The following is a 22578-nucleotide window of genomic DNA, read 5'->3' on the forward strand; positions in this document are numbered from 1 at the left end:
TCACTCAGGACTGCACTGGGAGAGGACTCCGGGGAGCCTGGCCCTGGCTTCCCCAGGCTCTGCTCTGTGCACCCTTCCCTTTGCTGATACTGCTCTGCATTTTTTGGCTGTAATAAATCATTAGCTGTGAGCATGACTACAGGTTGGGTCCTGGGAGGCCCTCGAGAATTCTGGAACCTGGGAGGTGGCCCTGCAGACTCCGAAACATAAGCCAGTAAGAGGTAACCCCCACTCTATCACACCCCTCAGCTGTATCAGCCTTAGAATGAGGATCCAGCGAACAGTCATTCTGCAACAGATGGAGTTGAGGTGGGCACATGATCAATGTCCTGGCCCCAATGGGAGGCAGCTGGAGGTGTGGCTTTCCAGCCCCTCAGGATGGTGCCCTGAGCCACACCCCACTTCTCTGGTGCTCTTGTTAGAGGGACCCCTGGTTACCAGGCCTCTGGTTTAATAAAACATGACTAGAGTGACTCTGTCTTAAAGTGAGTAGCTAGGCGCTCACAAGGCCCCTGCTATAAGGTTAATGCTTACAGTATCAAAGTAGCCACATCCTGAGCTGACCACCTATTACAATTACAGAAAATTTATAGACACACAGAACATCTCCCACCAAGCCTGCAGAATGTCCAGATGTCCGGAGAGTGCAGCCCCCTTTACTCAGAGATAACATCAATGACCAGACTTAGGCTGAAGGATGAATGGTCATTGATAGCACAAATAGCCCTACCTTTAGTGAGTGCATCTGCACATTCCAGGTTTAATGACAGCTCCTTACAGTTTCCCATTCCTTCTCCTGCTTTCTGAGAACACCCTACTCTGTAACAGAGTAGTTTCCAATAAACTTGCTTCTTTCACTGTGCTCTGTGACTCACCCTGAATTCCTTCCTGTGCAAGATCCAAGAACCCTCTCTTATGGTCTGGATTGGGACCCTCTTTTCCAGCAACACTCACTGGGCAAGAAGGGGCGGGGTCCCATGCAGGTGAGCCATGGTCCAGGAGGGGCCACTAATCAGCACTGTGTGCCATGCCGGCCACATCAGGCTAAGGGGAATACTTGACTTCATCTGCCTGGGAATGGGGTGGGGGGGAATGAGGGCACTGGGGGCATTAGTGACTGTGGTAGACCAGAGTTATGGCCACCCCCCCAAAGATATGGACATCCTCATCTTCAGAACCCATGAATATGGCACCTTACACAGCAAAAGGAACTTTGCAGATGTGATGAAGTTAAGGATCTTGGGGGCGGGGGAGATTATCCTGAAAATGGAAAACACGCAAACCGTTTTTCCTCTGCTGTCACACCACAACAATCCATGACCACATGTGTGAGGAGTTTTCCCCACACACCAAGCAAGCAATCATTTCTGCAGCGGACCCCAGCTGGGTGTCCTCCAACTCAATTCTGACACTATGTTCCTGGGGACAGAATCAGATCCCAGAGCTTGAGGTCTCAGCCCCCAAGACTGCCCCACCTGCCCCACCTTCAGATACCAGTTGCAAGTCTGGACTTCAGGAATGTTTGACTGACTGGCTTTAAGTTGGGGTTCCCACAATCCCCTTTTGGGTTCAATTATTAATAATTTGCTAAAGCAGCTTACAGAACTCAGGCAAATACTGACATTTACTGGTTGATTATGAAGGCTATTCCGAAGAATACAAAGAAAGAAATGTGTAGAAATACAAGGTATGTGTGAGGTGGTGTGGAGCTTCCACGCCTTCCTTGGGAACCCTCCAGGAACCTCCATGTGTTCAGCTATCTAGAAGCTCTTCAAACCCTGTCCTTCTGAGTTTTTATGGTGGCTTCATTACACAGGCAAGATTAAACAACTGGCCCTTGGTGATCAACTTAACCTTTAGTCTTTCTCCCCTCCCCAGAGGTTGAAGGGTGGAGCTCAACGTCCCAACTGTCTAGTCCTGCCTTGGTCTTCCTGGTGACCAACCCTATCCTGAAGCTACCCAGGGGCTGCCAGCCACCAGCCATCTCATTAGCATACAAAAGACATGTAAAAGAAAAGGGCACGGTGCCTCACACCTGTAATCCCAGCACTTCGGGAGGCTGAGGTGGGCAAATCACTTGAGGTCAGTAGTTCAAGACCAGCCTGGCCAAAATGGGAAAACCCTGTCTCCACTAAAAATACATAAATTAGCACATGCCTGTAATCTCAGCTACTCTGAGAGCCTGAGGTAGGAGAATCACTTGAACCTGGGAGGCAAAGGTTGCAGTGAGCCAAGATCACACCACTGCACTGCAGCCTGGGTGACAGAGCGAGACTCTGTCTCAAAAACAACAAAATCTCTGGACCCCAAAATCACCAAGCCAAAGGGAAGTCAAGCTGGGAACTGCTTCAGGCAAACCTGCCTCCCATTTTATTACTAACCACATACCTCCCTCACAATATGCCCAAAAGAAAATTCTTTTTGGACAGAGGACACACAGAACTCATGAGATAAATGCGTATCTGATTGCTCCCTTTGCTCTATTTCACTAAGCCAGACTAAGGCATAAGTGACTACTCCTCTACCCTCCTGTCACATGTAAACTGTGTGTTCAGTGAAAGGCTCATCAGAGACTCGAAGGAATGCAACTGTTTGTCTCTCATCTACCTATGACCTGAAAGGCAGGGCCCTTGCTTCGAGTTGTCCCACCTTTCCGGACCAAACCAATGTACATCTCACACATACTGGCTGATGTCTCATGTCTCCCAAAAACATATAAAACCTAGCTGTGCCCCGACCACCTTGGGCACATGTCAGGACCTCCTGAGGCTGTGTCACAGGTGTGTCCTTAGCCTTGGCAAAACAAACTTTCTAAATTGACTGAGACTTGTCTCCGATATTTTGGGTTCACAGACATCACTTTGGAAATTGTAAGATTTCAGGAGTTTTATGCCAGGAAACAGGCTAAAGGCTAGTTATTTCTCAATAGCACAATCCTGGATTGCCCAAGTGGGCTCAACATAATTACAAAGGTCCTCTTTATAGAAGGGAGGCAGGAGGATCAGAGTCAGACAGAAAAAGAAATTGCAAGATGGAAGCTATGCTGCTGGCCTTGAAGATGAAGGAGCACCTGCTGCCATGACTCTGTAGCTCTGCCTTTCAGGACTGTAAGAGAATAAATGAGTGTAGCTTGAAGTCACCAAGTTTGCAGCAATTTGTCACAGCAGCAAGAGAAAATGAACACAGTGACCCTTCCCCATTTCCTTCCAGTCCTCATGCCCAATAAATGGGCTTCTTTTGTTTTGTCAGTGACCTGGTGCTGAAAACATCTGTAATTCAGGGGAATTACAGGGCTAGGGTGAGATGAAGAGGTTGGCTGGTGATTGCTGAAGCCGGCCTGTGAGGCCACTCCAAGAGGCAGAAAGGAGCCCTGAAACATCGGCCCTGCCTGCCTCCCTCTTGCACACGTGCACACACACCCACGCACGCACATCCAGAGCTCCCTCGTGCTGAGGAAGCCCAGGGTGCTGCCTTGTTTTAGCCAGGGTCAGAGGGAAGGGTGAGGCGGCCCCCAGTGGTGGTAAACACATCACTCTGGGGTCAGACTGAGGGTGGCAAGTGTTCCTATCAGCTGTGTTACCCTGGGCAAGCCACTGAACCTCTCTGTGCCACAGTTTCCTCACCTCTCAACTGGGGACAATACAGAACCTACTTCTGGAGGGAGTTGTAAGAATGAAGAATCACGTTCGGGTCCTACACCCCCACCCCCATGCCAGTGCCTCCCTGCTAGTCCCTGAAGGGGCTGCCACAGCCCCACCTCACTTCCTTCAGTCTGCTCAAACCTCACCTTCTCAGCAAGCCTCACTAACCATTCTATTTAATAATGCAAGCTGCCCCCCACCACCCTTCACGGCTGGTTCAGATATTTCTTTTTTCAGCAGCTCTTATCGTGGTGTAACTCGCTGCAGAATTTGCTTATTATGCTTACTGTCAACCGTCCTGAGGACAGGCAACTCTGTATTCCAAGTGCCTTAGATCAGCATCCAGCACACGGAAAGGGCTTAAGTGTTTGCTAACTGAATGACTGAATGGCTTTGTAATAAATATTAACTTTCTTTACCAACACTTTTTCAAGGAGCCTTCCCTCACCCACTAAACCGGGGTAGGGGTATCCTTCACATGTATCAGGTGCCACTTCTTCACAGCGGAAACACATTCCATTGTGAGCACATTTGCCTTCTGGCTTTACCTCTTGTCCTCCACCGGACAATGCATTGACCAATGTTCTCATGTGTGCAGCTGTGTGACCTTGGGCAAGTTACTGAACCTTGCTGGGTCTTTACATCTGCAAAGGGAGGGCAAAGGGCTGCTGGAGGATGAGATGAGATCATATCAGTCAGTGCTCCGTTAAGGTAAACTCTATTTACCACCATTGCTGTTGAGGTTACAAGCGCCAGGTGGGGCCAGTTCTGTGGGATGCGAGTTTGGGAAAAGGTCGCATTGACGGTCCTTAGCCCACATGCTCTACGCACGTGCTCAGGTGTGTGTGCTGAATGTGCTCCATGCCTGGAGCAACATCACCTCCTCAGTTAATGACGATGAGAATGAAAGCTGTGCTGGCTCCTTTCTATGCATCACACCATCTCCTTTAACCTTGAATGGCAAATCAACCACCCAGGGTCCTTATCTTCCATCGCAGGGATGAGAGAGGGACGATGACCCGCCTGTTGTCACAGAGCTTTAACTGATGGAGCCTGGATTTGAGGCCCTATCCACAAGCCGCACGCTCTGCACTCCTCACACAGGGCAGGAGTCCACTATCCACCCTGGCAGGGCACGGGAGGCATCGGTGTGGTGAAATGCTTCCTGAAAACATCCCCATATGTATGTTTATGTCATAGTAGAGTGGCCACAGGAGTTGGGGAAAATTTGAGTATATCATGTTAAGACTGAGGAGCGAGGGCTCGGTGACGAACTGAGCAGACTGGCCTTCGATTCTGACTTTTCTGAGCGAGGTTTCCTTCGTACAGAGATGGGGACCAAGAGGCCTGCCCTGAATCCTGGACACCTGAATTCTGGGCTGTGTTAGACCCTAGGACAACGGTGTGCTGGGGAGTGTTTAATAAGCAGCTTGCTGCAGGGGTGATTTATAGTGTTTACAACTTCCATGGAGTAAATACTCTGATATGGTTTGCATCTGTGTCCCCATCCAAATCCCATGTTTAATTGTAATCCCCAATGTTGGAAGTGGGACCTGGAGGGAGGTGACTGGATCTTGGGGGTGGATCCTTCGTGAATAGTTGAGCACCATCCCTTTGGTGCTGTTCTCGTGACAGAGTTCTCACGAGATCCAGTTGTTTAGAAGTGTGTAGCACCACCCCCCTGCCTCTTTCTCCTGCTCCCACCATGTAAGACACCTCCTCCCACTTTGCCTTCTGCCATGAGTAAAAGTTTCCTGACGCCTCCCTGAAGCTGCTATGTTTCCTGTACAACTTGCAGAACCGTGGGCCAATTAAACTTTTCTTTAAAAATTACCAGTCTCGGATATTTCTTTATAGCAGTGTGAGAACAGACTAATACACACTCCCACCACAGCAGGTTGTAAGCTATTGAACTGATGTCACTTGGCATGGGGCTGAATGGCTTGGGTGTGCCAGCTCCAGCACACCACTGCTGCAGGGCCTTTGAGAACAAAGCCCTATTCTTTGCCTGGGAATTCTTAAACTTTGGGCAGATATCCCTGAAGAGTACAGGAGGGCTAATGCCTATTTCTATGGTTTGAGATATATCCCAAAGCAGCTGCCCATAACAGAAAACTCTTTTCATTTCTTGTTTTGAAACACGTTCATTTGTGCATATTACTTCATAATAAATCTGGGTTTGTGTTAATGTAAAAATCATGTTTTAAATGATTTACCAGATAAGCAGATCAGTTGGCTTTCCCCTTCCAATTACTTAGGTAAAATGACTTGTTCCAGGAAGTTGTAATGCATTCATCCCGCAGTGTTCACAGGTGTGTGCACTCAGCCACGCACCCCAAATTTGAGAAGATGATTCTTGTCTGATATGGTCTGGCTGTGTCCCCACTCAAATCTCTTGAATTATAGCTCCCATAATTTCCACGTGTTGTGGGAGGGACCCGGTGGGAGATAACTGAATCATGGGGGCGGTTTCCCCCATGCTGTTCTCATGGCAGTGAGTAAGTCTCATGTGATCTGATGGTTCTGTACGGGGACTCTCATTCTCCCTGTGGCCATGTAAGACGTGTCTTTCACCTTCCATCACGATTGTGAGGCCTCCCCAGCCATGTAGAACTGTGAGTCTGGGTATGTCTTTATCAGCAGCATGAAAACAGACTCATACATTGTCCATAAAATAATTTTCTTCAAGGAACTCGGCACTACTGGGGAAGAAAGAACAGCAGTTTGATATTAGGTAATCCTGGATTCAAAGCTTGCCTCTGCCAATTACTGGCTGTGAAAAAGTTACACAAAGCCTGTTTGCTCATCTATACAATGGGGTAAAGAAAACCTACCTCACCTCTGCCGTTAGGATATTTACATGTGATGTCTTCGGTAATTGGAACATGGTCATTGCTTGCCTTCCTTTTCCTTTTCAACTCACAATACAGTTGACCCTTGAGCCATGTTAGTTTGAATTGTGAGGGTCCACTTACATGCAGATTTTTTTCAATAGAAGTTACACTGAGTGTGCCTACCTCTCCGGCCTCCCCCTTCCGGCTCCTCCACCTCTTCCACCTCTGAGACAGTAAGACCAGCTCCTCCTCTTCCTTCTCAGCCTACTCGACTTGAAGGCCATGACGATGAAAACCACTCCTACTTCATGAACAGTAAATATATTTTCCTTATGATTTTCTTAATAACATTTTCTTCTCTCTAGCTTATTGTAAGAATAGAGTATGCAATACATGTAACATACAAAATATGTGTTAATAGACTGTGTAGGTTATTGCTTAGGTGTCAGTAAGGTGACCAGTAGACTATTAGTACTTAAGTCTTTGGGGAGTCAAAACTATATGTGGATTTTCTACAGTACAGGGGGTTGGTACCACTAACCCCTGCACTGTTCAAGGGTCAACCATATACCAAGCATCCAAGAGACCAACGAAGACTGAGACCCACTAAAGAGGCTGAGATTAGAATTCTTATCCAGTGCTGGAGGAGATAAATTGGTGTAACTTCAATGGAGGGCAATTTGGCAATGTCTTTAAGACTGAAGATACACATTCTTTACCCCTGTTGTACTCTTTAATCCAGCAACCTTATTTCCTGTACATGTCTTCAGACATCTTTGCACATGTGCACAATGAGAGACACACAAGGGTATTCACAATGGCAGAGTTTATAGAAAGAGGCAGTACATTTCCTTGGGTAAGGGTGTGGGCCTGCAGCAGGCTGTCTAGGTTCAGTATTTAACTCTGCCGTCCGCTATCTGTGTGGACTTAGACACTCTACGTGTCCTCTCCCGGCCTGAGCTTCCTCATATGTAAGATGAGACAAAACACAGTAATGACTTCACAGGGTTGTGGTGAAGATTAAATGAGTCAAAATACATAACACATTTAGAGAGGTGCCGGGAAGCAGAGCCAATGCTAAGAATTTCATTATTACTACCACCATCAGGAGATTGGAAACAACCTAACAGCTCATCAATAGGAAAATGGCTAAGTGAATATTACATGCATATAATGAGACACCACATATTAAAAGAAACAAAGTAGAACCATAGTAGTGATTCCTAACTGGGGGTAATTTTGCCCCCCATGGGAAAACTGCAATGTCTGAGGCTATTTTTGGTTGTCACATCTGGGAGTAGGGGTGCCCCTGGCATCTAGTGAGTGGAGGCCAGGGATGCTGCTCACCATCCTGCAATGCACAGGACAGCCCTCCAGAGCAGAGAAGGATCTGGTTCAAAACATCAACGGCGCCAAGGCTGAAAAACCTCCACGATAAAATGGTATGATAAGGGCAAAAACATAGAAAAGCCATTTAGAAAAAAACAAAATATAGTATACAAATACATGACTTTGAAAAGGCTCTGGAAAGATAAACAAAAAGTTTGTAGCAGTGACTGTCCCTGAAGAAAGGAACCAGGTTATATGTGTGAGTATGGAAAAATCCAAAACCCGCTTTGGCGTTTTGTGTCATGAACGTATAATTACATCTTCAAAACAACAAATGAAATAAAAGAAGGCTGGATCGCACATACCGCATCAAGGCAGGGCTGTAAACCTGGCTCATCTTCTGAGTCCCTGATGATAGATGAGAAAGGGCTTTGAAAGGCACAAAGCTACGTCCTCCTGAGGTGAGGACGGCTGGAACCTGGATGGGAACATGCTTCAAAGAGTTACTGAACCGTGGTTGTGCCTCCCTTCTGAGGCAAATAACTGAGGGGCCTTCCCCTCCTGCTCTGGCACCCCTTTGAGCCTTGGGGGCTGTGCTGGGTATTGAATTGCGGGAGGGTCCTGATATACTGAAAACCAGCCATTAAATGCACTGCCACAGCCTCATTGCCTCCTTTGGGCCAGCCAGCTTTTGCTGTACCAGCTGTCAAATATTCAAAGATCACTCCTGGCCTGAACCTGCCAGCCCCAGAGGCCAGGGACATACGTAGGCAATTTCTCCAAAGACGTCAGCACAGCTGTCACAGGAAGAACACAGGCTATGCATATGCATGTCTAGCCTGCCATTTCCCCACTTTGCCCGGGAACACATTAGGTTACCTCACTTGCAGGATGGGGCTAGGAATACCCCTACTGCAGGGAAGTGCAGCTGTGAGGACTGTTTTTGATAAGATAGCCAAGCAGAGGTCACTCGCATCCTCCCCCTGACTCCTCCAAATCAATTTATCTCATTCCCAGAGGCCCCAAAGGAGCCTGAGCTGCAGGCACTCAGAGCTGTAGCTCTCAACCCTGTGCGTACATTAGTCTCTTGGGAGCTTTCTAATAAATAGTCACAGCTGATGGCAGTTCCTATGCCAGACCAATTAAATCAGAATCTCTGGGGATTGAGTCTGACCCGCCCTTTTTTTTCTTTTTTTAAATAAAGCATTCCAAGGTGAGAGTAACATGAAGCCATCGTTTAGAATAATGTTCGAGTCTCACAGTCTCAAGGACAGGGCTAGAGATCTGACCTCTTTCTGTTGAAGTCCCGACCTCAGTGAAGAGAAAAGTCTTTGGTTAAGATCAAAGTCAAACTCTTAGATTCCCCAATCAAGTGATACCAAAGGGTCACTGCTGGTGGTCCTTCCTGGCTCTGGAGTTGACCAAAATGCCCATGGGAGACCTGGATGTTGACTCTAAAAAGAACACCTGCCAACACCCTGTAATCCCTTTACCCTGCTTTACTTTTCAAAGTACCTATCAGCACCTATTATAGACTTTATTTTTGTCTCTCCTACTAAATGCAAGTTCCAGCTGAGTAAAAACCTTGCCTGTTTTGTTGAGAGACTAGCACAGTGCCCAATCCATGGTAGGCACTCACTGGCTGAATGAATGAATGCATCTCGGAGCTTACCCGGGCTGCAGGCCCTTTCTTCTCATCTCAGAACACTATCCTTTTATCATCTCTCTGTTCCCCGCCTTCCCCAGCTCCCTTACTCTTCTCCCTGTCATCATGCCTTGGGTCTGTCCATGAGCTTGCATCACGGTCCTCTCAATCAGAGTGATTTTGCCCCTGCAGGGGACATCTGACAGTGTCTGGAGACATTTTTTTTTTTTGCTTGTCACAACCCGGAGGGAGGCGCTGTGTGCTACTGGCCTGGTAAATAGAGCCCAGGGTTGCTGCACAACATCCTATAATACATAGAATAGCACCCCCTCCCACCTCCCAACAAAAAACTATCTGGCCCCAAATGTCATAGTGCCAAGGCTGTGAAACACTGGTCTGGACAGAAACATTTCCAGACCCATGTGTTATATGGAAACATCCCTTAGTCCCTGACACTTCAAAGTTCTGTTCTTGACCCCATGGGCTCCCTAGGGAAATCTCCATCAGGAAGATCCTTTGTTCCTGACCCCACCTCCTCTACCCTAATGCTGCCCTCCCAGGACCCTGCCTACACAATTCTGAACCTAAGCCCTGATCTAGACGTCCAAGTTATTTTACCTCTGGACCTGCAACCCTTACTCTGGGGCTCATCCTTTTGCATTTCTACCTATGGATTTTATTCTCCAGGTGTGGGACGCCTGCGGTTATTATGCTAATAATAAAACGATGATCATTGATGTGGCACTTCCTTGTGCCAAGTTCTACTTATGCTCACCATAAACCTGAGGTTGGTTCTGTTATTACTACTGTTTTACAGGTGAACCGAGGGGTGGTGGACTTAAGTAGGCTCTCTCAGTCACACAGCTAGCCAGTGGTCAAACCAGGAGTCAACACCAGACAGCGGGGCGCCACAGTCCATGCTCTTAATTTTCCAAGCTACCCTGGTAGGAAGGGGACACAACCATACTTAGCGTCAGTGGAGGGCTCTGTCCTCCACTCAAATGTACACAAGCAGAAAACTGACGACGCAGGTGGTTGGCGGGGGCAGCGCACCACTGCTCAACTGGAGATGGTCAGATGCCCTGGTATGTGGACAAAGATAGCCCAGTCCCAAGTTCAGAGATGCAAACTCCTCCAGCATTCACCACTACCTCTGCCTCTGTATAGGGTCAAAGAAAAACGACCACCAGCACCATAACCAACACCTAAACACGGTGATTAGTATGTGACAAGCTCTGTGCAGGGTGTTTCAGCTACGTCATCCCATTTAATCTTCCCAATAACACCCAGGCAGGTGCTATTAATATGCTATTTTACCAAGGAGGAAAGTCATGCACAATTAAACAGTTCCACAGATTTCCAGGGCAGCCCATCACACCTTAGAGCTGCTAAGAATTCTTCCCCTGTGGGCCTCCATTTCCATGGTTACAGTGAGATATACACCAGAAAGGCACAGTCACACACTAATAACCGCAAAGCCACTGACGCTAAGTGGCAGACAGACGCCCAGGCAAGTCACACAGTAACCCAAAGCTACAATAAACGCCCACATCAGCCTGACACTGACACACGCACACACTCCAGAAACACAAATCTTCACAGTCAGCGTCACACACCCACTCCCGGCTTACCAATGGCTCCATTGTTTCCTTCGCGTGGGTCACGCAGCGATACACATCCGCGGTCCCGACATAGCTCCCTCACACACAGGCACACACGGCTCGCCTCACACGCGGCGCCAACTTCACACTTGGGCGCACAAGCCCCGAGAACCACAGCGGCGAAAGGGCGCAAACCCCACGCCGTGGCGGGCCAAGAACCCACGCAGGCGCGAGCCCACCGCCCACGCAAGCACCCGCGCAGACGCCCACGCCATCGTGGATGCGCAAACCCACGCGCGCCTTGGCAGGAACGTCCACGCAGTGGCGGGCGCGCCGCCCACGCCCTCAGAGAGACACACCCACACTCTCGCCAGCCCCCTCACCTCGGTCTTCCCGGGCTCAGACCCCGGCGGCGACCACCGAGACAGCCGAGCAGGGACTCAGCGCCTGCGCACTCCCCTCCGGGACCCCGGGACCGCGCGCTGCACCCCCCTTCACACACGCACCACGCAGGCGGGCGCGTGGCCCCGCCCCCAAACAAGGCCACGCGGCGCGCGCTCACCCGCCTCTCGGGGACAGTACCACCAGCCCCGGCCTGAGGCCCCGCCCCCTCAGCGCCACACGCACAAGCGCGTTCGCACGATTGGTGCAGGCAGACGCGCGAGGTCCCGCGCCTGCGCACACCCCCGGGGCTGGCACGCACACCGGTCTCCTAGGGGACTGGCGCCTGGCCCTGCTTTTCATCCTCTCAGGAGATCACGTGTGGACACTGAGGCCCTTCCTCGAGCTCTTTAACCAAACCCAACCTCCCCAATTCGCCGCCTTCCCCGCTCCCACAACCACACGTTCCCGTGTGAGGGCTTATTGCCTCCAGCCAGCCACCGTCCTTCGCCCCCACATTCACGAGGTTTGGAGCCGGCCTCACCCGCGGAGGCGGACACCGCCCACCCGCGCGTGCGCACTACGGAGTCATCCTGCGACCTCCAGAATCCACCGGGGTGCAGCGAGGCTGTGGAAAGTCCCACCCAGAACGTGAGGTGAAGAAGGCTTGGGCTGCGCTGGTTCTGCTCTGTCCGGGTCGGAGATGAACTAACCCGGGAGAGCAGCGGAGGGATGTTTCTTTCGGCCAACACTGGGGACTCACCTGCACGTTTTGCGAAGAGGCCCACAGTCCTTTGCGTGGCGCTCGGACTACATTTCCCAAAGGCCCCTGCGCGGCCTGGGGGCTGTTCCATGCGGTGTTGCGCCTGCGTAGCCGGCGGGCTGGCCCTGAGACTGACTGCGTCGGGGTTGAGACTGGGTGGAAGAGGCTCACCCCGGCGGGGAGAAGGGACGAGGAGGGGCGGACAGCGGAAGGTCCGGGAGTGTCCGCCATTGCGTAATTGTGAGTCTGTGAGAGAAGATGTGAAGTATGGCCTCGTCCCGGTCATCTGGGCGTGCGGGTCCCGGGTTTTGATCGCGCGTTTGTGTAGGTGAGACCCACATTGTGTTACCCTGAACATGTGTGAGGACGAACCTTTGTGTTTTCTTATACGTGTGTCTCTGAGGCGATTTTTGTGGTTTTGTACGTGGCGGGGGGCACTGATTTTGAATATGTGTGTATGTTCTGGACATTTGTTTAGCTTCTGCATCCACTTCTGCGGAAGGGCAGAGTTGAGTAGGTGGGAACAGGTACTGTGTGGCCCCACAAAGCCTGAACTATTTACTGTTGACTCTAGAGCCCGGTTTTTGTGGTGTGTACATCTCTGTGGGGAACCACACATTTTGAATATGTATACTTGTGTATATTTACGTCTATTCTATGACTGCTTTTGCACAATGGCAGGGTTCAGTACTTGCAGCAGAGATCTTGTGGCCCATAAAGCCTAAAATACTATCCGACTAAGGTTTCGAGCCGTAGCCAGTTTTTGTGGATGAGTGTTGTGTGTGTGTGGGAAGCCAGTGATTGACTGATTGATTGATTGATTGATTGGGGACGGAGTCTTGTTCTGTCGCCCAGGCTGGTGTGCAGTGGCGCGATCTCGGCTCACTGCAACCTCCGCCTCCAGGTTCAAGCCATTCTTCTGCCTCATCCTCCCTAGTAGCTGGGACTACAGGCGCCCGCCACCACGCCCGGCTAATTTTTTTGTATTTTTAGTAGATTCGGGGTTTCACCAGGTGGGCTCTTGACCTCGTGATCCGCCCGCCTCGGCCTCCCAAAATGCTGTGATTACAGGCGTGAGCCACCGCGACCGGCCAAGGAAAGCCAGTGTTTTTGACTCTTTGTGTGTGTACCCGCCTGTGTGTTCAGACCCAGTTTTTGTAGTTGCATAGGTGGGTATATGTGTGAGGGGAACCCAGGGCCTGTGATTTCTTTTCTTCCCAGGTGACTCTGAGCAAGTTTTGGGGACTAGGTAGTAGGGAGAATGTGTGAGGAACTAGTTTTGGTTTCCCATTTCTGTGATTAGGTAGTAGCAATAATAAAAATAAAAGCTAACAGATACTACTATTAGGACTTTTACCATTACCTCTGTGACTAGCAGCTAGCACTTACTGATTGTTGTCCCTGGTCAAAAGTGAATTTTTCCATTTAAGGTTTTCTTTAATCGTGTAAGCCGTTCTCTGAGTTGTTCCTTGGAGCAAGTTTCTTTCTAGACTGGAGATTGTTCTAAATACCTGGTAATACTAGAATAAGGGGTGTGGTCAAGAGATCCAAGAAATCTTAGGATAAATCTGTCACTTGGCAGTTTCTTTGTTTTCTTTAAACCACCTCCCAAGAAAGTATGTCATCCTTTCTGCTGTTTTAGGGGCAAGTTAGTGCGAAAATCTGGGAAAAAGCTTTATGCCTCAGACTGTCCTAGTTCAGAGAAACCAGAGTGTGTGGGTCGGATGTCTTGGCTCCTGATCAGGCTCTGTTGTGCCCATTCTCCGAATAAAGCAACTATCTCCCAAGACACCCATGAGTTTTCTAAGACAGTTTGTCCCAGAGCCCAGGTCCAGAATCTAGTCCTGGTCTTGGATTTGGTCAGACCTTCCCTCACTCTCACCTCAAGACTCCCCACGACTTCCCCCCTGCCCCAGGAACCCATGGGAATTACAGGTATAAATTAAATACCTGATCCTATGACAGCTCCAGAGTATCTGGAATCTTTTTTTTTTTTTTTTTTTTTTTTTTTGAGACAGTGTCTCGCTCTGTTGCCCAGGCTGGAGTGCAGTGGCGTGATCTCGGCTCACTGCAAGCTCCGCCTCCTGGGTTCAGGCCATTCTTCTGCCTCAGCCTCCCGAGTAGCTGGGACTGCAAGTGTCCACCACCACACCCAGCTAATTTTTTTGTACTTTTAGTAGAGACGGGGTTTCACCTTGTTAGCCATGATGGTTTCACTCTCCTGACCTCGTGATCTGCCCACTTCAGCCTCCCAAAGTGCTGGGATTACAGGCGTGAGCCACCACGCCCAGCCCAAGATTTCATTTGTTAAAAAAAAAAAAAAAAAAGTAGGGTAAAGACGCTAGAAAGTCTAGAGAGGAAGGAGGGATTGTTTTACACAGGATGGTCAGGGGAGGCCACTTTGATAGGTGGCATTTAGCAGTGAGGCTTCCTGAACTCAGCATGACTGCTCCGCTTGGCTCAGATTCCAACTCTGTCCGCTGTAGTTGAGGAATTATCCCTAGAGAGAGAATGGGGAAATAAAGAGGCTCAGCTTGTTAACAGGTTCCCCTCTCACATGAATCTTTTGTCCACTGCCTCAAAACTGCCCCGATATAGTTTAATTTCGTAGTATGCTATTGTGTCATGCTGCAACTCTTTCAGCTCCAAAAGGGATGGCACCAGGTTCAAGAGGCTGAAGAAGAGACTCAGATCCAGGAAATGAGGCATAGGTTATATGTGAGATGGAACTTACATACAGAGTGGTCCAGTGGTGGTAGGCTGAACAGGAGAACTGCCACCGCCTGCAGAAAGCATGGACTTTGTATAGCATTTTCACCTAATACTCTCCTCCTAACAGCATCCACATGGCAACCCTCATTTAACCCAAGACAAAGAGCCTCAGCCCCCATAGGGCCAGCGTTCCACAGGACAGGCCAGGGACTCATTTAACCCAAGACAAAGAGCCTTAATCCCCTATAGGGCCCACGTTCCACAGGACAGGCCAGGGACTCAGACATTTATCATAGATAAAGATGAATCTCCAGGTTGGTCATATTTGGAACTCCGAACATGTATTCAGGTGCGTCTGCCATGCTGGGTCATTTTCAGAGTATGCTTAAGTTATTGCTATCAGTGTCTACCATACACAGTTGCATCTGCCATACATAGTTGCATCTGCCATATGCTATGATAGGAAGACTTGTCTAGTACAAGCTTCTGTATCATAGCCCATAGCAGAACTCGTATTTGTGAGTATTGTTTGAAGGGATTAAGCAGAGAGAATTGAGTCAGGATATCACTGGGGAGGTATACAGTTTATTTGTGGGATTTCAAGGGCCTGAATTGTGACAACAGAATAAAGTTCTTGTGGAAGAAGTATTTTCAGAGGATTTGAGAGCGTGGTGTTGAAGAGTTAAGGAAACAGCATATATCTTTTCGTGCTAGATGCTTACATGCAAATGAATCTCCTTATGCTTTCACAAATGTATGCTTCTCTCTCCTTCCCTTTCACTTATCAGTCACATCCCACTAGTCCTGGAGCCTCTCCTACCCTGAGGTCAGGCATGAACCCTGGTGTGTAGTTTTGCTCAAATGCTTACGATCGATAACCCAGTTGTGCACCAGGTTTCTTTATATCTTGAGGTTATCTACTGAACACATGAAAAATAAATTCAGCAAATTATAGAAACTACGAGACACTGCTGTCTACCCTTTGACAAACATTTACTCAGTGTTGTGTGCTGGCTTATTTGCATTGTGTTTTGTGAAAGTCTTAAAATCACAGTCATATCTAGGTTTTTTTCAAGCAATTCTCCTGCCTCAGCCCCCTGAGTAGCTGGGATTACAGGCACCTGCCACCATGCCCGGCTAATTTTTGTATTTTTAGTACAGACAGGGTTTCACCATGTTGGCCAGGTTGGTCTCGAACTCCTGGCCTCGATGGTATACACATTCCTATGGAAGGCAAGCATTATCTTGTGAGGTACATAGCTGATATGATGCTTCTGCATGGTCTTCAAAGAAGGGGGGCCTTATCTTTCAAGAAACTGAATAAAACTCTTCTTAAAGCAAAAATAAGGCTAAAGAGAATATGACTGTTTAAGATCTACAACTTCATCTGCTTATATGCCCCATCTCCAGTCCTAAAGCCAACTCTTTCCTCATCAAGGGTCCAACTTTGGCTTGGGAGACTTGTGTAGTTGAGAAATTGAGCCTGAGTCACCTCTTCCAATAAGTGCATATGCTTGGACTTGAGCTCTGCCTGCCCTCTGACTGCAAGAGATGACAGTTTCTTTAAATGCTCCTTTTGATATTCACGCTTTAGAATGCTGATTAAGGTATCTGAGATTGTTATTTTCTCTGCTCTTTGCATTAGTAGCACTTTTTAAAAGGCACCTATTCCACAGTCTTAATAGTTGCTATTTCTGCTGTACTAATCAAAGGCCAGAGGTACTGCACATGGCAGGGCATTCTTCTGCACCTATATCCCATCACAGTAGATAATCTTAGCAATTGTACTGTGAAAGCTGGCCAGGAGCTGTCTGTCCTTTTGATGTCCGTTTCCTTGATGCTTAGTGATATAGAGCATTTCTCATATACCTGCTTGCCATTTGTGTGTCTTATTTTGAGAAGTATCTATTCAGGTTTTTTCCCATTTTAAAATCAGATTATTTAGTTTTTTGCTATCGAATTGAGTTCCTTACATATTCTGAATATTAATCCCTTGTTAGATGCATGGTTTGCAAATTACTCTTTCCCAATCTGTAGGTTGTGTCTTTACCTGCCCAAGGCTTATGGCTGCCAGTGAATTGATTTGAGGCTGCCTGCCAGTGAATTGATTTAGGGCTGAGGCCATTTTAGTCAGCCAGCAGTGAAGTGGTCTGGGACATGGGACCCTCCTGCGTGGGTGGCAGATTCTCTTCTGGCCTGGGGTGGATCTAAAATCTCTGTTCATGGCCACCATTCTGTACTCAGGGGCCTTGAGGTTCTGCCCAGTGCTGTGTTTTACTGTGGCAGGGCAAGTACTTGTACCATGCATGTTTCCCTCTCCTTCCTTGAAGGCCTTCCGTGCTATGCTGCCTAGGGTTGGAAGAAGGGAGGTGAGGCCAGTGGGAGAGTATCCTTCTTACTGTCTTCAATTGTCTTTCCTTGTTATGCTAAGACCAGGTACTGTGATCTTTCATCTAGTTTCCTTAGCTCTTGTGAATATATTTTCTTGCATGGATAGTTGTTGAAATTTATTTTCCTGCCGGGGGGTTTGCTGAAGTGTTCCTTTCTGCCATCTTGCTTCACCTCTCTGTTCCTTGACCTTTTCTAGTGACCATGTCTTCTACCCCATCAGCCACTCAACTAAAAGATTACCCCACATATGTTTCATTAATAATGTATGTATTTCCACCATCATTTCAATGTCACATATCTATATTTTAAGAAAATGTGCATTAGCAGCTACTCCATTTCCACAGTACTTCAACTCGAGAATTACAATTGAGTGATCTACCTTCATCTTACTATCCCTTTCCTCTCATGAGCTAATTTACTTCATAGCCCACATTGAGATGTTGAAATTAATTACTTTAGTCACTTCTTTGCATTTTTTGCTAGAGAGAATTCATCTGATAAACACTAATCCCAAGTAAACTCAACTTTAAACATGACAGGAGATGAAACCAGAAAACCTTGCTTACTTCTCTCTCTTTAACCTTAATGTCCACTTACACCAAGACTTGTTGCCTGAGAAAACATCATACCTTATATTTCTGCTTTACCTTCAGTAGCTTCTTCCAATCTTCTCTTTCATCCGATGACCTTGAGGCACATTTAATGAGTAAACCAGGATGGGTCAGGAAGAAGTTCCACATTTCCCAACAGGACAATCATCCCCCTGCCCCCTCCCATTACTGTGGATGAGCTGTCCATGTTCCTGCTGAAGGCCAACCACTCATCTGAGGCTCACTTTTCTCACTGCTTTGCTTACTTGCTCAGGGTGTAGCTCTAATAATTATGAGCATTGTCTGCTCTAATAATTATGAGCATTGTCTTCCACATAATTTTCCTACTCTCTTAAATCATTCTAGAATAATAAAAATGTTCTGGAATTTCCCTTGATTTAAAAACACTGTTACTCTAAGTCATGCATACTCTTTAAACAACTCCCCCATTTCTCCGTTCCCCATTTCAGAAAAGATCCTAAAAAGAGTAGTCTTTGTTCTTTGTCTGTGGCTCCTTGATAACATTTTTCCTTGAACACACTGGGCCTCTAACGCCACCATTGAAATTGCTCTTATAAATGTCACCAAAAGGTGTCCATGATGCTAAATTAAAGGATCAATTAGTCCTTCTTCTACCTAAATCTTTACCAAGATGTGAGGTTGCTGATGAACCCCCCATCCTTGAACCTCTTTTTATTTGGCCATTTGATGATTGACACCATCATTTTCCACGTGGATTACTTCAACAACTTGTTAACTCATTCTGTCACTTTTTTATAGTCAATGTATTCTTAACATATCAGGTAGATTAATTCTATAAAACCTTAAGTCAGATCATGTTCTGGTCTCCTTTAACTTCTCCAGCGACTTTCTACCTCACAAAGAATAGAATCCAGATTCCTCACAATGGCCTAGACAACCCTAATGAAACCCCACACTGTGATCTCTCAGATTCCACTTCAGTCCCACTGGCCTCCTGTGTTCTTCCTCAAACGTGGCTGGTTTGCCTCCACATCAAGGTTTTGTACATTGCTGTTCCTTTACCTGGAATGCTCTTCCCTTGGGGAGCCCAGCAAATAGGTCAATGTCATCCTCTCCTTGAGGTCTTCCCAACCACCCCATTGTAGACTGCAGGTTGAAAATGGAATCTTCCCACCCTGTGAAGTCAGCAGCCTCATTCTTTCCAGTGCCCACTGTGTGGTGGGCATGTTTAGGCTTTATTACAGGGTCTCAGATGAAGGTTTGACCTGTAATAAGTCACATGTCTGTCCTCTGTTTTTCTCCATAGGGGTTCTATTCAGCCTCTTTGGTGGGATAAACATTCCTTATTTTCAGTATATGTGAAGAAAGACTCACTCCACAGGGCTAGGGCCTAGATCAGCACTGTGAGCAGAAGAAACTCTCTAAGAAGAAAACGTGAGAGTGCTCTACATGATGAACAATATCTAGAAAATGAGTGTGGCCAGGCCTGGCACGGTGGCTCATGCCTGTAATCCCAGCACTTTGGGAGGCCGAGGCGGGCGGATCATGAGGTCAGGAGATCAAGACCATCCTGGCCAACACAGTGAAACCCCGTCTCTACTAAAAATACAAAAAATTAGCCAGGCGTGGTGGCAGGCGCCTGTAGTCCCAGCTACTCAGGAGGCTGAGGCAGGAGAATGGCATGAACCCGGGAGGTGGAGCTTGCAGTGATCCGAGATTGCACCACTGCACTCCAGCCTGGGCAACAGAGCGAGACTCCGTCTCAAAAAAAAAAAAAAGAGTGTGGCCAGATGGTTTCCCAAGATATACACTATTCATTAACAATGCTCTGTTTTCAGAAGTCTTCTTCATAATCTTAAAAATACTCCATTTCTTAGTCATTCAAAGTCATGAGCCACTTATGTTATTTTATAAAGTCAAATATTTTTCTTGTCTCATGTCTTAGTGTATCAATAGAAGAAGGGAAATTCAGTCTTTATTTCTTTCACATCCTAATACTAGAACTCTTACCTTTTCTCATGAACCATCCTTTACTGTGATGCATATAGTTATCAAGTACCCATTTATGGCTAGTGTTCCATTATTGGAATGCTAAGCATGTGGGAGTTATATCCTACTGTTCAAGTCATTGCCAAGGTCTGATTGCAGAAATTCAAAAAATTGCAACCTCAGGCATAAATGGTAAGGAATAGTTGCTCATTTTATTATCTTTCATGGTCTGGAAGGATGTGTGCTTAATGACTTGAGTTCAGTTCTTCTGGGCTTAGTTTCTTGCCCAGTAATTGGCTGATTCTCTCTACACTGGCTCTTATGTCCTAGGATGAGAACCACAAGAGAGAGGACATGAGGGTAAATACAATGGGGAAAAAGAAAACAAACAGCGGCAGCAGAGAATGAAGATGAGGAGGAAAGAAAAAATGAGAAATAGGAAGAGAATGAGTTTGTTATGCTCGTCTGGCAAACGTGTAATCTGAATAAATGATAGAGGATAGTGTTTATAAGAGAATGCTCTTCAGAGGCAAATAGACTGTTTAAATGCCGTTAGATCTGAGTGTCCTTGATACATTCTTAGCCTGAAAACTAGAGAAACATCGGCTGGCAAACCAACACTGACATAAATAAATGGCAAGGAATATTAAAAAAGAAAACAAGTTTTGAGAGCTACGGGAACATATAACTTTAGGATATTAATCATTTCAGAAAAGGCTTTTATGAAGTAGTGAATTTTTTTCATTCTTTCTTGAATAGTGTTATTTTTAAATAAGTTTGGATTACCAAAGAGCTGCAGAGATGGTACAGTTTCTATATACACATTCCCCAGCTTTCCCTAATGCTACCATCATATAGAACCATGGTACCTTAGTCAACCTAAAACCTTCACATTGGTACAATACTCTCAGAGAAACTGCAGACTATTCAGATTTCCACTGTTTTTCCAAGTATTATCTTTTTTAGTCCCAGGTTCTAGTCACAAATCTCACATTTCTTTAAGCCATCATGTCCCTTAGTCTACTTGGGTCTGCAATGATTCCTCAGTCTTTATCTTTTATGACCTTGTCATTCATCAGGATTTTTATCAAATGTCCCTCAGTTTGAGTTTGTGTGACTTTTTTGTGTGTGTGATTAGTCTGAGGGTATGAATTTTTAGGGAGATTATATGCCAGAGAATTTTAAGCTGTTTTGTAAAGAATTAGTCAAATCAATGCAAGGACACCATAAATTTTTCTAGCAGAAGAAACAGCAACAGCATAGATGGTGAGTGGGAAATGATTATGGTGTATTTTACCTCTTTTAATCCAACTTAAATCTCTAAGATAGAGCTATCTTTCAACCAAAATGACCAGCTTTCCTAATTTTATATATCACCCATGTAAATGGACTAGAACAGAAATGATAGATTCCCCAGTTTTCCCTCTTTTATTTTCTTCTCTACCCCATAAATGGTTATTAACTGACTCTTTGTGAGATTTGCAAAACAGTTCTTTAGAGTGGGATTGTCCCAACCACTCTGAGCAAGGGGCAAGAAAACCAAGAGAGGCTAGAACAGCAGGTTTCACAATAGACGAAAACTGCCACCTGAGTTCAGACACAGAGACATACTCCTCTCTTCTCATCCTGTAAAACTCAAACCTTGGTTCCCCTTGAGGAGAGCCCAGCCTTTAGCTGCCCCAATGCACATTGACTGAACTTTAAGCTCTATTTCAGCCACTTTTGATGGCACCCATCCCTTTCTGTGCATGTCTTTGAATATTGACATGCTCCATCCTTGCTGGAATCCAATTTCCTGTCAATCTTGGAATATATAAATACTTCTTGCTCCATTTTTGAAGCCCCCTCAAAGCCCCATCTTCCTTCCCACCCATTCCTGACACTGCCTCTAGGTTTCTAGAATTCATCAAAATTTTCCCTAGAATTGTTGATAGCCCTCAGCATGTATATGTTAAGCTCTTCCTCAATACATGCATGAAATGTTGCCAGAGGAAATAAGAAAATTGAATAAATAACATTTGCCACCTAACTGGAACAATGAAGAAAAGGCAGACAGCGACCATCCTTGATCTTCTCACTAGGATAACCTTTGAATGGGACAGTGGAATAGAACCATTAAGGGAGGGAAGATAGCTGTGAAATGGTGTGAAAGAGAGTGAATTTTGGGGAAAGATGGTTACCTGATGCAGTTCCTCACATGCTACTATCAGGACATTCTTTTTTCCTCTCATTTGTAGCCAGCCATGAGTGTGGTCATACCATGGGTCATGAGTCACTGTGAGAGAGATGAGGAAAAGAGGTGATGGGTTTGATTGTCTGCACAGTTGCAGCCCACTGTATGCATGCCATAAGTAGTTAAGGAGCACATGGGTGAAGTGAATGGAAATCCTTTTCCTTTTTTTCTCATTTGCAAGAGAAATAGAATTCTGCCCTTACTGCCTAGATACAAGGCAGCAGGTGCTATGTGAGATCGAGTATTGAAGATAAGTTTCACCTCTACCTGTGAAGTGGATTTTCAATTATGAAGAAAATTCAGTTAGCAAATATAGGAGCTAAACTTCATTGTTCTTTTTTTTTGAAGTCAATGACTTTGTTGTTTCTATCATGAATTTAGTTGCTTTCTCTTATGCCAGAAAATGATGTAATTAATGGCTGCTAACACATGTTTTTTGCTTATCTTCTACCCACCAAGAAGGTTTTTCCTCACATTTGCCCTGTAT

At 46.5% G+C, this 22578-nt stretch overlaps 2 protein-coding genes and 1 long non-coding RNA gene across 9 annotated transcripts in view; 1 reads left to right on the forward strand and 2 right to left on the reverse strand.

The window, feature by feature from the left end:
* The window catches only part of ZNF667 (zinc finger protein 667), a 37766-nt gene extending 25477 nt beyond the window's left edge, over nt 1–12289 (reverse strand). Inside the window, exons 1-4 of one of the 6 annotated variants that reach the window (XM_054672997.2) lie at nt 11434–11621; nt 8170–8282; nt 6659–6776; nt 5858–6343 (exon numbers count right to left, since the gene is read on the reverse strand). Coding sequence is in view for 1 of the 6 variants with exons in the window: in XM_009436480.5 (XP_009434755.3) it covers nt 12195–12285 (91 nt within the window). In the remaining 5 variants the exon portion in view is untranslated. Of the gene's footprint in view, nt 1–5857; nt 6344–6658; nt 6777–8169; nt 8283–11080; nt 11337–11433; nt 11661–12194 lie in introns of those variants that run through there. The other 5 variants (XM_063802291.1, XM_063802292.1, XM_524410.9 and 2 more) reach the window with 5 other exon arrangements.
* On the forward strand, nt 10451–12522 carry LOC134809068 (nascent polypeptide-associated complex subunit alpha, muscle-specific form-like). The gene is made up of 2 exons (XM_063801105.1): nt 10451–10534; nt 11160–12522. Exons 1-2 carry the CDS (start codon nt 10451–10453, stop codon nt 12084–12086), a joined length of 1011 nt encoding a protein of 336 aa, XP_063657175.1. The 3' UTR covers nt 12087–12522.
* Nucleotides 12523–14543: 2021 nt separating this feature from the next.
* Nucleotides 14544–19016, reverse strand: LOC134809131 (uncharacterized). Of its 2 annotated transcripts, none has more exons than XR_010153974.1 (3): nt 18932–19016; nt 17927–17984; nt 14544–14694 (listed from the first exon to the last, which is right to left on the reverse strand). It is a non-coding gene; the product is annotated as an uncharacterized LOC134809131 (long non-coding RNA). The 2 variants fall into 2 exon arrangements; XR_010153975.1 differs by lacking the exon at nt 18932–19016 and adding an exon at nt 18536–18622.
* Between the last annotated feature and the right edge of the window lie 3562 nt (nt 19017–22578).

This window comes from Pan troglodytes, chromosome 20 (assembly GCF_028858775.2).
Source record: "Pan troglodytes isolate AG18354 chromosome 20, NHGRI_mPanTro3-v2.0_pri, whole genome shotgun sequence".
Taxonomy (NCBI): domain Eukaryota; kingdom Metazoa; phylum Chordata; class Mammalia; order Primates; family Hominidae; genus Pan; species Pan troglodytes.

Bases quoted from the DNA above. Each gene is read 5' to 3' on its own strand.
- LOC134809068 (XM_063801105.1), top strand. From the start codon at position 10,451: ATGTACACAAGCAGAAAACTGACGACGCAGGTGGTTGGCGGGGGCAGC. The intron at 10,535-11,159 runs GTATGTGGACAA...CCTCACACACAG, and splicing joins GGAGATGGTCAGATGCCCTG to GCACACACGGCTCGCCTCAC.